The 16012-nt window shown below is 53.1% G+C and overlaps 1 protein-coding gene across 1 annotated transcript in view; it reads left to right on the top strand.

Moving 5' to 3' along the window:
• Window positions 1–2298: 2298 nt before the first annotated feature.
• The window catches only part of Sptbn5 (spectrin beta, non-erythrocytic 5), a 44015-nt gene continuing 30301 nt past the window's right edge, over window positions 2299–16012 (top strand). Inside the window, exons 1-16 of the mRNA XM_052181678.1 lie at window positions 2299–2409; window positions 2570–2737; window positions 4686–4802; window positions 6535–6692; window positions 7153–7381; window positions 8242–8873; window positions 10373–10511; window positions 10612–10844; window positions 11093–11246; window positions 11367–11567; window positions 11662–11919; window positions 12817–12943; window positions 13901–13989; window positions 14073–14216; window positions 15397–15549; window positions 15880–16010. Of these exons, the coding sequence (XP_052037638.1) occupies window positions 2299–2409; window positions 2570–2737; window positions 4686–4802; window positions 6535–6692; window positions 7153–7381; window positions 8242–8873; window positions 10373–10511; window positions 10612–10844; window positions 11093–11246; window positions 11367–11567; window positions 11662–11919; window positions 12817–12943; window positions 13901–13989; window positions 14073–14216; window positions 15397–15549; window positions 15880–16010 (3044 nt within the window). The remainder of the gene's footprint in view (window positions 2410–2569; window positions 2738–4685; window positions 4803–6534; window positions 6693–7152; window positions 7382–8241; window positions 8874–10372; window positions 10512–10611; window positions 10845–11092; window positions 11247–11366; window positions 11568–11661; window positions 11920–12816; window positions 12944–13900; window positions 13990–14072; window positions 14217–15396; window positions 15550–15879; window positions 16011–16012) is intronic.

The following is a 16012-nucleotide window of genomic DNA, read 5'->3' as shown; positions in this document are numbered from 1 at the left end:
AGTGCTGGGATTACAGGCGTGCGCCACCACCACCCTGCTCCAATTCAATTTTCAACAGCCACCACCCCGGCACTTAGGAAGATGCCCCACATGGTCCCTCTTCTCTAGAACTGTAATGTAAAGCAGGGGCCTTACAGGTACATGGCTGTAAAGGGATTGAGAGGAGGGAAAGGGGAAGAGATTGGGCTGGCAGAGAGGAGGCATTGAGCAAGGCATAGGACACCAGGTCTGGAGCAAGCAGCACCTGAAGCCCTTGTTCCCGCTGGGTCGTTTTTCAGTTACAGCCAATACACCCATCTGTATCATTCAGTCCAGCTCAAATAGAAAGTTCAGTCTCTTGGCAAAGATTGCAAAGACCATTGACCCTATCACTAAGGGCTGCTTCACAGCCAAGGAGGAGCTACCCCTTGTACAATATGCAGGGCTCTAGTTGCCAATGAACCTGAGGTGGGGGACATGGGGAGGAGAGGGGCCTTCTAATCCCATCCAACAACAAGATTTTATACTTTATGTGTACTTTATGTGTACAAGTGCTTGTCTGATGTATGTACACTACTTGAGTACCAGGTACCTGCAGAAGCCAGAAGAGGGCACCAGATCCCCTGGAATGGAAGTTGCAGATGGCTGTAAGTCTCCTGTGGGTGCTGGAAACTGAACCCAGGTCCTCTGGAAGAGCAGCCAGTGCCCTTGACCACTGAGCTGTCTCTCCAGCCCCACATCAAACAACTAAACAGTCAGCTCTGCTTAAACCTACCAACAAAGCATGGTACAGTTCTGTCTGACCTCAGACCTCACAAATCTGGAGAAGCTGAGGCCAGAGTCCCTCAAACCCAGAAGGCTTTTCCAATGAAGATTTCCCTTACAAATGAGACTGGGCACCTTTGGGTGCTATGACTTGAAAGCAAAGCTTCCCCTCCCTAAAAAACAGGAACTAGGCTTGGAAGACTGTCGAGTCTCCCCTAGAATCTTCCTTAGAGCTGACCGTCGTCTGGGGCATCAGGCAGCCCATGCAGGGGGCTTCTTTGGCTGCAGTCAGGAAGAGTGAGCACCTGCCCTGGTGGTTACCTACAACTAACTAGACTTGTGTCGCAGTCTCTGAGATGGTTGTGTGTGGCTGTCTATGGAGACTCGGGGGAGGGGAAAGAGAGCTACAGCACCTCAGGGAAGTGTCCCTGTGGCCACAGCTTTTGGGAGGAGAGAGCAAGACTACTGCTAGAAAGCTGTGGGAAGAGGTTGTTGCTCGCAAGGGAGCTGTGAGCAGGAGCTGCTGCCCCAGGTACCTTCTGTCACAATTTGTCTGTCGCTGGCTTCTCAATACTTAACTAAGCTGGGCTTGTGGCCCAGATCTATTCAAGACACTGCCTCTCCCTGTGGCTATTCCCAGTTAGGGAGAGGCTGTCAGATGGCTCCTTCAGTCATCCTAAGATGGGGTGCAGAAACGAAAGTGAGTCCGCAGCTCTCAGCCAGAAGTCCCGGTCGTGGATACTTCTCATTAGACCTTAGCATCCTGTAATGTTCTCACTAGAGCCAACAAGACCATCAGAGCCAAGACCCTCCTCACCTGCCAACAGCAGAAGCAGCCAGGGGACTGGGTAGACGATGGAGGAGGAGACCCTTAGCAATGAGCCTAGAGCATTCTTGAGCCACCCTCTCCTGTCTGGGCCCCGCCCCGTAGCAGGTGGGAGGACAATGCTGCCTGTGTGCTGACAGGCTGGCCAGGGGGAGGGCCATCTGGGGCTCCAGCCTGACCTTTCTGGTCGCCTCCCTCACTGCCCAGGCTTTGCTATCTTGTATCTCCATCCAGCAGTGGGACTTCGTAATGAGGACCCGGACATCAGCTGCCAAGGTGAGCAACCCCTGTCTTCCTTCTGCCTGCCAATGGCTGTGGTGAGAGGACTAGCCATAGGTGTTCAGAGTAGAATCTGGACAGTTGGGACTGGGGTGGCTCTGGGTCATTCAAGTGCAGGCTACCAGTCAGACTTCTTACTCGCTGAGGTTCCAATCGACAATTTCTGTCCTTCATGGGGACAATGTGGCAAGATAGGACCTCAGACTCCTGACGGGAGGATCATGAGGATCCACAGCACTTCCCAGCCCCCCATGCCTCCACCACCTCCAGACATGGGGAAATGTCCAGTTGTCATTCACCCTCAAAGGGCTACAGGCTCATAGAATGCTTGTCCCATGAGCTACAGGCTCATAGGCTGCTTGTCCAATGGGCCCTCCACCTCCTTACCACAGCATCCCTGACGAGGAGACCCAGGCCCAGAGCTCAGCTTGCTGAGTTCAAGTTTGGCCATGGACTCTGAGTATGAGATAGGCCATGTTCGCAAGCTCCAGGCTCAGCATGCACACATGCAGGAGAAGACCTTCACCAACTGGATCAATAACATCTTCCGACTAGGGCGGGTAAGTAAGATCTGAGTTCTTTCAGTTCTGGCCAGTGACCTGGGGTTCTGCTGTGGAATCATCTGCCTGTAGCTATTCTGGCCTATCCCTTCCAGGCTTTAGAATGGGGTGGGCAGGAACGGCTGGCCTGATCCCACATCTACCTCAATCCACTCCGCAGGTGGGCATCAGGATCGAGAACCTGTACACAGAGCTTGCTGACGGTGCCCACCTGCTGCGGCTGTTAGAGCTTATCTCTGGGGAGGCCCTTCCAGCACCCAGTCCGGGCCGCCTGCGTGTGCACTTCCTGGAGAACAACAGCCATGCCCTGGCCTTCCTCAGGGCCAAGGTTTGTTCCGGGAAGGTGTTTCTGGATGGCGAGCTGGGTGACAGGAACCAGAGGTCATCAGACGAGGCCTAGGCCTCAGGCAGAGCAAGAGACCTGGGCCTGAACACTAGAAGTGCAGCTGAGGCTCGAGAGGTAGCAAAGTTCTCCTTGCCCTGCACACCAGGCTTAGACAGCCACCAGCTGGCCACAGCAGGAAGAGCCTATAACCCTATCTGGACAGAAAGCATCACTGTCTAATGAAGGGAAATTGTAGGGTACCTCACTGGAAAAATCTGAGTGCTCTTAATTTTCTCATTTCATAAACCTGGACCCACAGAAATATAGGAATGTACCTCCACACCCGGCCTCTTTATGAGCTGTATTATACAGCAGGTCACTGACACTCCTGCAGGTGATAACCTCAACGCTCTAGATGTCTCAGAGAACTGAGGTCAGCACCAGACAAGGGAGTTACCCCAAGCACAGCTAAACCACAGCTTTGATTTCCCCTAGCTTCAGTTATTAAGCAATTCCTAGGCTGGGTATGGTGATTGACATCATTGACAGCTGAGGCAGGAGGATCTCAAGTTGGGGCTACCTTGAGTAACATAGAATGGTAACTAGATGCGTGTTATCCCAAGACAAATACACATATATAAACACACACCACCAAGAACAATAACAAGGTCCTGAATATTTGATGATTTTCTCCCATTGTGATCAAGTTCACTGATCAGCGAAATATTGCTACACCCAAAGCTGAGAGGATTTACTCTTGAGAGCCTGGAAGGAGCAAACACGCTCTTATTAGCTCCAAGCCAAGGTGAATACAGAGGGATGAGGGGGGCAGGGAGAGAGGGAAGTACTTGGGTGCATTCTTCAGAGACCACTGGAGTACAAGAGAATACACCCGCGGGGCACAATGCCTACTGAAATTCTGCCGGCAGGGCTGGCGGTCAGCCCCCAGCTGTCCAGTCCTGTAGGGCGTCTCTTTGTTCACTATGCTCATCATTATTACATAGTATATGCTAAGAACTGAGGATGTGTTAGGGAGCAAAACCAAGCCCCCTACCATGGTAGGGATGGGAGCAGATGTGTATGTTTAGGTGGGAGAAAAAAATACAGTTTCAGTTTCAAGTAAGGCGGTTGCGTTGAGAAAGCTACACCAAACTAGGGCCTTAAAGGAAGAAAGGGAGATAATCATGCAGACGTCTGGGAGATAACATGTTCAGACAGCTGAACATGCATGTCCTTGCCAGCCCATGCAGGGACACCGAGGCCTGTGTTAGAATCAAGCCCCGGGGCTGCCTTAGCAAAGCTGGAGAGTCCTGATCTCAGAAGTCTTCAGCCTTGGTGTCACATGATTCAGTAGACACAACGGAGTCAGAGGGTAACTGGCAGGCCCTGTAAGTCCCTGATGTGTACCTGTCGGGAATTAACCTGTCCTCCCCCTAAGGAACAAGCTCTAGACCAAAGGCGTCACCCCGATGGCCCTCAGAGCCACCCACTGCTCAGATGCAGATTACTGAGCCTGAGCCTGGGCTCTGGAAAACCTGGCTGTGTGGGACTGGGGACTCTAAACTTCTGATAGTTCTGCTGGAGATGAACACTGGTTGGAGACTGAGGTTTGGGGGTGATCCAGGGACCCGGGCACCCCGTTAGATGCAGCAGTACTAGGAGGAGGCAGACATTGGCTGTGTCTATTTAGCTCACTCGAGCACTCCCATTTTCTGTGAGGGCCCTCTACCCTGTGGCCCAGTGTTGTTTGTCTGCTTAGAGAACACCAGTGGAGGCTCAAACCAATGTCCCAGCCATTAGAAAGCTGTCCTTCCCCTGCCATTGCTCATTGCCTGCTCTCCCTGAGACCTCTGCTGGAAGAGGCAGGCCCCTCCCATCTCACAGCCTCCTGGTCTCCAGTTTTCTCAGAGCCATAGGCTTCATGGCTTAGCCCAATCAACTGTGCCCACAGGTCCCCATACCCTTCATTGGGCCAGAGAACATTGTGGATGGAGACCAGTCACTCATCCTGGGACTGCTCTGGGTCATCATTCTGCGTTTCCAGATTTCCCACATCTCCTTGGACAGGGTATGTCTCAGGCTCCCGTGCCTTGTGGCCTAGCCCAGCCCTGGCTTCATCTCAGTCCTCTGGGGCAGAGCTACTCCACCCATGTTGATGATCCCTTGGTGTTGAGTGAATAGTGAATGGGTATTCAACCTTCGTCGTCCAGGGGCAAAGGACCCAGGATGCTGCTGTGGGCTGAAGTAAGAGCTAGGGGTCTTCATACTGACAGGATTAGTCACTCACTGGTGAGAGGCAGAGTGCTGGCCATCTGCCACTTCCACTCTTAGACTGTCATTTGGCACTGAATCCCTGACACCTTCACAACACCATAATGTGCCACCAGAGGAAATCAGATATATAAAGGGACCCCAGCTCGGAGTTTTGCAATGTCCCCAGGATCTTGAAGAGCACTAAAACAGTATTTTCATGGTCTCCATCTTTTCCTATCCCCTTTGCCCTACTCCTGGCTCAGAAAATGTAAGCATAATGCCCTTATATCTATCAAGTTTCTGTTCTATGAATTTCTTTTTTTTAAGATTTAGTTATTTATGTATATGAGTACACTGTGGCTGTCTTCAAACACACCAGAAGAGGCCATCGGATCCCATTACATATGGTGGTGAGCCGCCCTGTGGTTGCTGGGGATTGGACTCAGGATCTCTGGAAGAGCAGTCAGTGTTCTTAACCACTGAGCCATCTCTCCAGCCCCTGTTCTATGAATTTCTAACTATCACCCTCAGCTCCATGCCAGTGGGTTGGGCAAGATAAGCTAGAGATTGAGACCCTAATTTTAAAAGTCATGAATTTGACACACTGATAAGACCTCTCAAAACTCATCATAGGCTCATGAATTGGCTCAGTGGGTAAAGGCACTTGTGGTTAAGCCTGGTAACCTGAGTTCGATCCCCAGGGCCCTCTGCAGCCACCTCAGGCCATTTCCCTGAGTAGCTGGGATCCTGGGTGGTGTTCTAGCTTCTCTTACACACTTCACTGGCACCACCAGAGGAAATTAAATATAAAAGAGTCTCCACCTGGGCGGTGTATGAAGGTACAGTAACTGCCAGAGAGAGCTGAAGTGAAAGGCCTCGGCCTGGCCTGCAGAGAGCCTGATGGCAGGACTGGAGGAGCCCCACCTTCTATCCTGCGAGGCCTCAGCCCTGTTAGCGCTGTGGCTGGCCCATCGGAAGGGCTGGCGTTCATGAGAGAAGCAGACACATAATTGCTCTTCAGGAATTAGCTCTGTTAAGGGAAAGGCCTTGAGTCCATGGTTGGGCCATGAGGTGGGGAAGCGTGAGAACAGTGCAGTATACTAAAAATATCATAATAGTATGATTACCCTTAAGGGTAAGAAGAGACTCCCTGTTAAACCTGGAGTGTTAGACCCTCGGCCTACACCTTAAACCTGATCCCATAGCCTGGATCAGTCCACGCCTGCCCATGGCTGTGCCTGGACAATATGTGTGACGTGTAGCTCCTCTATGTTCCTGGTCACACACACTGCACTTAACTAAGTCGCCATCCCTCAGAAGTTATTTTTAAAAAAAAAAATCAGACTTTTCCTTTGCCTGGAGGATCCATCCAAGACCCCTTGGAAAGACTGCTTGGAGATTTGGCCTAGAGATAAAGGCTGCTCTCGGAAGAGACTCCTTTGGCCTTCCCCCATCATCCCTTTCATCCCTTCAGGATCTCAGGGGCCCCTGAAGGTCTTACACCCCCAGCCGCCCCACACATTAACCACAGTGCCCTGTCCTGCCAGGAGGAGTTCGGAGCCAACGCAGCGTTGCTGTCTGCCAAGGAAGCCCTACTGGCATGGTGCCAGCGGAAGACAGCCAGCTACACCAATGTGGACATCACTGATTTCTCCCGAAGCTGGAGTGACGGGCTTGGCTTTAATGCCCTGCTCCACGCTCACAGGTGCATCGCAAAGCCTGAGCCTCCGCCCTCTGGGCCCAGGGCCTCAGGCTGGACTGCTGCCCGCTCCTCCACACAGCCTCTGTATGGAGGCCTGGGCCTGGGAAGAGAAGGACGAGTGGGCCATAGATAAAGTACCTAGGTCTGAGAGCTCCCTGCTCTGGGCCTGCCCCTCCCCCCCTTGGTGTCACAGAGTCAGCAGCTTTGCCTTTGACCCCTGCCTTCTCTACTTCCTGCGCTTCGTCCCTTCCCTGGCCTCTCTCTAGCTAGTGTCTCCCTTTAGGGGGTGCCCCACCCCGTCCTGTGCCCTAGCCCTTCTACCACAGTAACCCTCCCTCCTATCAAGTCCCGCTTCTACGCTAGCCTGAGGCTTGCAGGATGATCAGAGGGAAGCAGTCACAGTGCACGGCTGACATAAGCAGGCCAAAGGCTCTTCTGAGGATCCTCCCTGTTCTCTGCCCAGGCCGGACCTGCTGGATTATGGCTCACTGAGTCTGGACCGCCCTCTCTATAACCTCGCCTTTGCCTTCCGAGTGGCTGAGGAGCAGCTAGGTATTGCCCAGCTGCTGGAGCCCGAGGACGTGGCAGCCCCGCATCCCGATGAACGCTCCATCATGACCTATGTGTCTCAGTACTACCACTATTTCTCCCGCCTGCAGCAGGGGCACACAGCCCAGAGGAGACTGGCTAAGGTTGGTAATAAAGGGAGGCAGGTCTGTCTGACTGGCAGTCCCAAGCCTTACTGGCTCCACGGCCTTGGCCAAATGGCCTCACTTCTCTGTGCTCCACTTGTGACATGGAGGTGACAACTCCTGAGTGACAGAAGGCTGTCTGAGCGTCCCCGGGAGTGATAGGGGAGTACCCAGCACAGTGCCTGGCCTACATGAGCAGCCAGGGGAGCCGTGACCCTTTTGACTTCTGCCTCCCCTGCCTTCAAAAACTGTTAAGCTTGTAATGGGATTGAAAGGCTTGCAAAGCCACGTCTTAAAGGACATGCATGGCAGAGGCTCTTTTCAGCGGGCACTACACCGAGTCCGTGCTTTTAGGGGGCCACACCGTGGATACGAGGGCAGCGGCTGAGACCTGGAGGGGCTGTCCTCAGGGTTAGAGTCTTAATGGAGGTGTAGAGTCAAGGACTATAAGCTGACTTAGGGAGTGGGGCACAGGAAGAAAAGGCAAGAAGCTGAGAGGAACAACCTGCAGATAAGGTCAAAGGGCAAAATTAGGTGGAGGAAGGCAAGCCGCACCCTCAGCCCAGTTGTGGGGAGAGTGCTGCAGTCTCTTGGGTTTGTGTGTATAATGCCCCTGCCCCTCTGTGAGGTGGGAGGGGAGGTATCTGAGCCAGCCTCGGCCAAGAGGAGAATCTCAGGCTGGCACTTGGCACTTGGTGGTGGGGCTTTCACTCCGAGGAACAGGCCTCAGAGTGTAGCCTGACCAGTGCTATCCTCCCACCCCCACCCCCACTCCCCCACACCCCACCCCCACTACCCCATACCCCCCTACACCCCACACACACCTCTTTCCCCCCACCCCACCCCACCCCCTCCGCCAGATCCTGCTGCAGCTGCAGGAGACTGAGGAACTGCAGGCTCAATACGAGCAGCTGGCGGCTGACCTGCTCTGCTGGGTTGAGGAGAAGCAGATGCAGCTGGAGTCTCGGGACTTCCCAGACTCGCTGCCTGCCATGCGGCAGCTCCTGGCAGCCTTTGCCTCCTTCCGTGCCCAGGAAAAGCCACCTCGGTTGCAACAGCGAGGAGCCACAGAGGCTCTGCTCTTCCAGCTGCAGACAACACTCCGAGCCCAAAACCGAAGGCCATTCCTACCTCGAGAGGGCCTGGGCCCTGCAGAGCTGGCCCAGCGCTGGGCAGAACTAGAGAGGGCAGAGGCCTCCAGGAGCCAGGCCATGCAGCGAAGGCTGCTACAGCTGGAGCGACTGGACACTCTGGCCCGCCGCTTTCAGTGCAAGGCATCCCACCGGGAAAGCTTTTTAAATGATGCAGAGCAGATGTTAGACCAGGCCAGAGTCTCCCTCACCGACCCAGCTACAGTGGAGGCAGCCACTCAGAGGCTGGGCATGCTGGAGGCTGGTATCCTGCCCCAGGAAGGGCGCTTCCAGGCCTTGGGTGAGATGGCAGGCATCCTCCAACAGGAAGAGTATCACAGCTGGACAGGCGTGGCCTGCAGGTGAGCTCCGAGCAAATAAACCCACCCTCACAAAAAACCAAAGCCTCCCTACAACACACAGAAGCGTGAGGAGATGTGTGGAGTCAAAGTTCACTTGTAAGAGATAATCAATCTCTCATGGACATATAAGTGCACCACCAGGCATAACTTACCTCCTCTGGTAAAGCACGGATCTTTCTGGGTAGCCTCTGATTAGCTAGCACACTCAATAAGCAGGCATTTATTCAGAGTCCACTGTATCCCCGACCCACTGTTATCAAGCATTTAGCAGTGCTGTGGGCAAACAAAAATGTCTTCCCCCTAAAGCTTAAAACACTTGCAAGGAAAACAAAGAGAATAAATCAATAAAGTATGTGAAAGCATCTTTAAAAATAGGGTCCTGACCAGGTGTGGTAGCATACACCTTTAATCCTAGCAGCTGGAAGGCAGATGCAGGAAGGTCTCTGTAAGTATCGGCCCAGAATGGTCTGCATAGCAGACCAGCCAGGGCTACATAATGAGACCCCGTGACAGCATATGTGTAGCATGCACAATGCCCTTGATTCAGTCCTCAGAAAAATAAAGAGGCCTGCGACAGTGAGAGGCCAAAGCAGGAGGATGTGGCATAGTTCACCAGGAGAGCCTCTGGGAGTGGGCGTGGACCAGAGATAAAAGGGAACTGGTCTTGTATATATGGAGGACAGACTGTCCTGGGCAGAGGGAACATCTAGAACAGCACACCAAAGTGGTGGGGGTTGGTCACATGACCAGGTCTCAGGAGCTGAGGCCAGAGAAGGGAGGGATGAAGGTCAGTCAGGCTGGGCCTTCAACAGTAAAGCAAAGGCTTTGGTTGTTTTGTTTGTTTGTTTTTGTTTTATTTTTTTCTTTTCTTTTCCTCAGAATGTTAGGAAATCAGAGTCTTGGGCAGAGGAGTAACACACTAAAACCTTGTGCAGTGACCCCCTGAAGGCTATGCTAGGGCAGGCTGAGGGGAGCAGGCCCCTTTAGTTGTGAAGCTGGTGTACAATCCTGGTGGAGAGCCCTGAGGTGGTAAAGTGGTAGCATTCTGAACGTGACTTTCTATGTTGATTCTGAGACAAGGTATCACAGAGACAAAGTTTACTATAGAGACGTGGCTGGCAACTAGGCCTCTCCTCCTACATCCTAGATTACAGTTGTGACTTCCCAGATCAATGGATATATTTTGAAGATAGTATCAAACAGGATTTGCAAACAGGTTGGGGTTAAGAAACTGAACTGACATGGTTTTAGTCTATGTGGCTGGAAAGACAGTTTTCATTCGTAGAGATAGGGACTAGACCAGTGTGTGTGTGTGTGTGTGTGTGTGTGCGCGCGCGCACGCACGCGCGCGCCTTCCAGGCTCCCTTCTCTGTCCAACCACCCATGCCAGGCTGTTCATACCCATACCTTACCCTGGCTCCAGAGGTGCCACTGTTCCAGGGCAGCCAAGCTTCCTTGCCCCAACCTGAGGTAGATCATCTTTTCCTCTTATTATCCAGAGAGAAGGAGATCACTGGGCGCTGGCAGAGGCTCCTGCAGTGTCTACAGGAGGAGAGAAAGCACATGGCAGGCACACAGGCTGTGCTGAGTCTGCTGCAGGTGGTGGAGGCGGCCACCGACCAGCTTGGGGAGCTGCAGGTGGGCAGTCGGTCAGCTGAACTCTGGGAGCTCCTTTCTGACACTGATGCCCACAGCTACCTAGCTCGTGACAATGCATTGGCCTCTTATCTCTGCCCAGGTCTTGACCAGCTCCACAGCCTGTGGGCAACAGCTGGCAGAAATAGTGTTGCTACTGCAGAGCCATGACCTGCTGGAGGCCCAGGTGTCAGCTCACGGGAGCCACGTGAATCGTCTTGTCCACCAGACGGCACAGCTGGACTCCTCTCAGGGCACCGGTGTGCAGGCGCTGCAGGCTAAAGCCCTAGCACTGGCTGAGCTCCACTGCAGCCTGGTGTCTCTTGTCAGAGCGCGGTAAGGGTCTGCTTCAACTCCTCAACTGTTTGTAGAACTTTCCTGTAACTTTAATCATCTCAGCCCAAGCAGAAATCCTTCTGGTCTGGCAACTCCCTCCAAACTACCCCTAAGCCCCAAGCCTCTGTCTTACTTGTTAAGCTATTCTGGGAAAATTGGGCCTAGGGGGCAGGTCTGATTGAATACGCAACCCCCTTCCCATGCTCTGCTCTTCCCCAAACCCCTTAATGGTCTCTTCTGTCCCCCAGACGCGCCCTGCTGGAGCAAACACTCCAGCGGGTACAGTTCCTGCACAGCTGTGAGGCGGAGGAGGCCTGGTTGCAAGAGCACAAACAGCTAATGGAGAAGGCAGTCCCGGACCGGGACCTCCCTCAGATCGCTGCTGCTCTGCAGAAACACAAGGTGACCACTCTCTTGGTCTGTGACATCCTGACCTCCTTGCCAGCCAGGAGGTCAGCCTTGGGACTCCAGGAGTCACCCTCTCCCTCCCTTCACAATCCTCTCACTCCCCAACCCTTCTAGGCTCTGGAAACAGAACTCCATCGCCACCAGGCTGTGTGTGTAGATCTCATGCAGAGAGGACGCAACCTCAGTGTTAGAGAGCCCCTGGCACAGCCAGATCCTCTAGAAAGGGCTGAAGCAGTGCAGGGAACATGGCAGCTGCTCTGGACTGGAGCCGCAAGGCAGCGCGCCCGCCTGCAAACAGCACTGCTAGTTGAGCAGGTAGAGCGTGTGGGGTGGGGCGGGGCGGGGCGGGGCGGGAGGACACTGGGCACATAGGCACTTGCTAGCTCTCAGCCTTTCCACCTCCCCACAGTACTTTTCTGACTTGGCCGAGGCGGCTTCCTGGCTTCTCCAGCAGCAGAAACAACTGGAGAGCGCATCCTGCGGGAAGGACCAGGCAGACGCCGAGGCCCTGTTACAGCAACACCTGCGCCTGGAGCGAGACGTGCGGGCCTTCAAGGCGGAGCTGAGCGAGCTAGAGGATCAGGCGCGGGCTGCCGCAGCTCTGGTGTCACTCATGGTGCACACAGGGGCACGGGAAGAACCCAGACTCATGCCTCCTACACCAAATGTGAGGTCTCCCCAGAGCATTGGTGCTACACGCTCCTCCCCCAATGAGAGTCTTTGTGGCCCTGCCCAGAGTTGGTGGTACATCCCCCAACCTCGACCCCTGATTCCAATATTTCTAGTCACAGGTCATTTGGAGTTCTCTCTGTAAATCTAGCATCAGGTACATCTGGGCTTGGCTCAGTCTGCCCAGCACACCTTAAGAACATTTCCAAAAAAGTTTTATTCTTTCACGACCCTACCTCCCGAAGTCACTTCAGTTCCTTAATTTGCAACATTAAAAAAGCCCCACATCCCTCTCCCCTTTCTCTGCCCAGCCCTGTCCCGTGCACCTGTTAAGCTGCATTGAGGGCCTCCAGATTGCTTTACCTACCCGGCCATGAAGTTGAGATAGCTGAAAGAAAGCCCGCGGCCCCAGCCTGCTAGTGATGCCTCACACTCCGGGGCCTTTCCTTTTAAATCTACTTCCAGATCTCATAATTAATCATTTAAAAAAACATATCTAGGTGTTTGCCAGCAGCTAGAACACTGCCACCTTTTACAAACGAGTTAATGGAGGTGAGATGGGGTAGGCTACCCCCTAAGGACCCTCCAGCAAAGAGGCCTATTACATCACACTAATACAATTAATTCATTTGGTGGGGGGTGATAGTGGTTCCTTCCTGCACCTCGAGCCCTGCTTTTCCCGAGTGTTACTTGTTAAATACTGAGCACTCTCTCGTGCTCTTTTCCATGTCCTCCATCCCTGTCTGGTGTAGGCAAAGGTAGCGATAGCAGGCCTGGCTCCTGGCATTTTCCATCTTTGCTTTTCCTACTATTGCAGGAGGGCTACAGAGTTTGCACTTCTGCCAGGTAGGAAGCCACTTGGTCACCTAAACAGGACCTCTGTCCCTCTATATAGGAGGAACCTCCAGAAGCCCGGAAAAGGCTTGACAGAGACAGCATTGGAGGACCCCGGGGTGAGACTCAAGCTTTAGTAGCCCCAGGCAGCCAGGATTCACATCAGCAGACACCCTTCTTCTCCAAAGGTACAAGATGGTAACCCAAGTGAGAGCCTGAAGTCTGTCAGCGAGGGGAAGGTCGTACATCTTCCCTGTGGCTGGCTGAGCCATCTGAAACACAAATGGAGAAGTTGAGGGGAGGCTACTTTGAGCTCAGGATTCTGGGAATGAAGGCCTATGGGCCCACTGGCCTCGGGGCAAAGGCCTCAGCCTCCTCTGCTGGGCCTGTTCCCAGCTTTTGTTCAGGCCCATCTGGCTCAGCAAGCAGGACTAACAGGAGCTGTCTGACACAGCTTGTGTTGCCCAGGGCAGCATGTCCCTGCTTCTAGACAGCCACAGGAAGGTGCTTTTCACACCAGCAAAGTTTAGATGAGATGGTCTCGTGAACTCTGTAGAGTTTGAAACTTTCTGGGTCTTCCTTCAAATTCTGTGCTTTCTTCCCCTTCTGTGCTTATTGTTACAATGCCTGAGTACAATGGTTTGCTGCTGCTGCTGCTGCTGCTGCTGCTGCTGCTACCCACCCTTTCCCCAGGACAGAAGACAGAAAAATAGAGATGACATGCTTTCTCGTTCCCAGAGAGGGGTGCTGGCCTGTGATTCCTGTCTGCCTACCCACTGCCACCACAGCGCTATGCCTTTCCCTCTGCAAACGCTCCTTCTTGGACAGTCTTGTCCAGTGGGCCTTGTCTTCCCTCTTTAAATGCCCAGACCATCTGGCTTTGCCTACCCCAAGTGTAACCCTGGATAGTGTCCTCCCTGTTCTGGGTCTGTGAGTTTTGCAGTCCTGAGAGACTCGTGAGCCTCAGTGGGAAGGTCCAGTCTCAATCCCTTTAGCCTCCAACAGCTCTTCACACCACCAGGCATGGGGAAGCAATAGGTACCAAGGGACCTTGACTCACCTTGTGGTGAGTAGGGGAGAGGAGGGCTCTAAGCAGCCCTTGCATCCTATGCTCTCATAATGGGCGTGTGTCTCTTGGCTTCCAGAAGAGGCTCTGAATGCCTGGAAGCTTAAAGAGTTTGGAGATAGTCAGAGCAGGACGGCCATCACCTACAGCATGGAGAAGAAGCCCCAGGTACAACCACAGACCACGCCTTGGTAGAAATCCTGCCACTTGGTAGGAGCTAGGTGTGGACACATTGCCTTCCTTCTACACAGGTGCTATCTGCCCTGGGCTTTCCAGGAGAAGGTCCAAGGACAGCTCTCCAGGCTGAGGATGACTTTCACTTTAACTCCAACACCATCCTCCAGGCCCAGGATGACTTGATCCAGAACTACGAGAACCTTAGGGCCCTGGCAAAGGTAATGCTCTTTGTCTAAGAACTCTCCATAGTGGAGCACGTGCACATCTGTTCCCAGATGCTCTGAGGGCGGAGGCAGGAAGATTACACAAGGCCAGGTATCATGACCAAAACCCAAAAGAGAAAAATCATGCTTGCCTGGTGTACTTAAAGCCCGAGGGGGTCAATTCCCTGCACCACAAGAAAGAGAAGGGCGGGGAGGCTAATCATGCCCCTACCATAAGCTAGAGCAGTGTTCTCAACCTGTGGGCCACAGCCCCTTTGGAAATTGAACAACCCTTTCACAGGAGTGGCACATCAGATACCCTGCATAGCAGATAATTTACATTACATTTCACAACAGCAAAATTACAGTTATGAAGTAGCAATGAAAATAATTTCATGATTAGGAGTCACTACAACATTTGGAAGGGTGAGAACCACTGAGCTAGAGTCTCTATCATGATCCCAGGAACAGAACAGTGACTGACATGTTTCCTACTCTAAAGGATTCTGCAGTATGACCAAGATATCAACAAATATTTAAATGGGTGTAGTATGGGGGCCTTGTGCGGATTAGGTTGGAGTCAGGATGGCACCTTTAAGGAGAGGATACTGAACAGAGACAGAAGACAGACCCAAGGGCAGACAGTACTAGAGTAGCCAACTGGGTGCTGAAGGAAAGCTGGGAACAGCCCAGTGAAGGAGGCTGAGGCCTGAGACCAGAGGGGCAGAAGCTAAAGTAGAGCCTGCAGAGGAGGTGGAGCTTCAGAGCAGTGAAGCCTCTTGAGCCAATAAGACTAACCAACGTGCTGGAGAGGTGGCTCAGTGGTTAAGAGCACTGGCTGCTCTTCCAGAGGTCCTGAGTTCAATTCCCAGCAACCACATGGTGGCTCACAACCATCTGTAATGGGATCTGATGCCCTCTTCTAGTGTGTCTGAAGATAGTGACTGTAGTCATATACATAAAATAAATAAATAAACCTTAAAAAAAAAAAGACTAACCAAAAGGGTTTGTCATGGCATCTGTCAGGTCTGGCCAATTCCCTCTGCTAGATAGCAAGGGGACAGATGTGGTACAGTTGTGGAGATGAGACTTGATCTTCTTAGTGGCTTGGGTGGGCAGGGACACACCTGGGAACTCTCTGATTGCCCTCCCATGAGGCACTGTTCCTCCACCCTAACCCTGGCCTCTTCCTCAGCTTCACAGGGCCCGACTGGAGGACACAGTCACACTGTTTAGCTTCTATAGCTCCTGTAGGGAGCTTCAGTCCTGGTTGGAGGAGCGGACAGCACTGCTCCAAGCACTGCAGCCTCAGAGTGACAACTTAGAGGTCACACAACTCAAATATGAGGTAAGCCACAGAGGCAATGGAGACCAGAGTTTCTACCTCCGGCATTGCTTCATGGTTTTGCCCCATTTGCCATATTTGCTCTGGTCCTCTCTGGGGAGGGTCCAAGGCCGTAGGCCTGACTCTGAGGGCTAGTGACTCAGAGCTCCCTTCTCAAGGTGAGCAGGATGTCTCAGAGCCAAGCATCCTAAGGCCATTTGTCACCCAAAAGGGGTATGGGGAGAGAAGAGGCTGCCTCCCAGAGGTCTGGGTCCTCCTCCTCCTCCTCCTCCTCCCCCTCCTCCTCCTCCTCCTCCTCCTCCTCCTCCTCCTCCTTCCCCTCCTCCGCCTCAGAATGTTCTCATGACCTTGGCCACTGGAAAAGGCCACTGGGCAGAGGCCATCAGCACCGCTGAACAACTGAAGCAGAGATGTCCAGGACACATCTCAAAAATCCAGCATCAACAAGAGGACCTGAAGCAGAGGT

Source organism: Apodemus sylvaticus, chromosome 5, assembly GCF_947179515.1.
Source record: "Apodemus sylvaticus chromosome 5, mApoSyl1.1, whole genome shotgun sequence".
Lineage (NCBI taxonomy): Eukaryota > Metazoa > Chordata > Mammalia > Rodentia > Muridae > Apodemus > Apodemus sylvaticus.
Note: the sequence above shows the minus strand (reverse complement) of the source record. Positions and strands in the feature narration are given on the sequence as shown.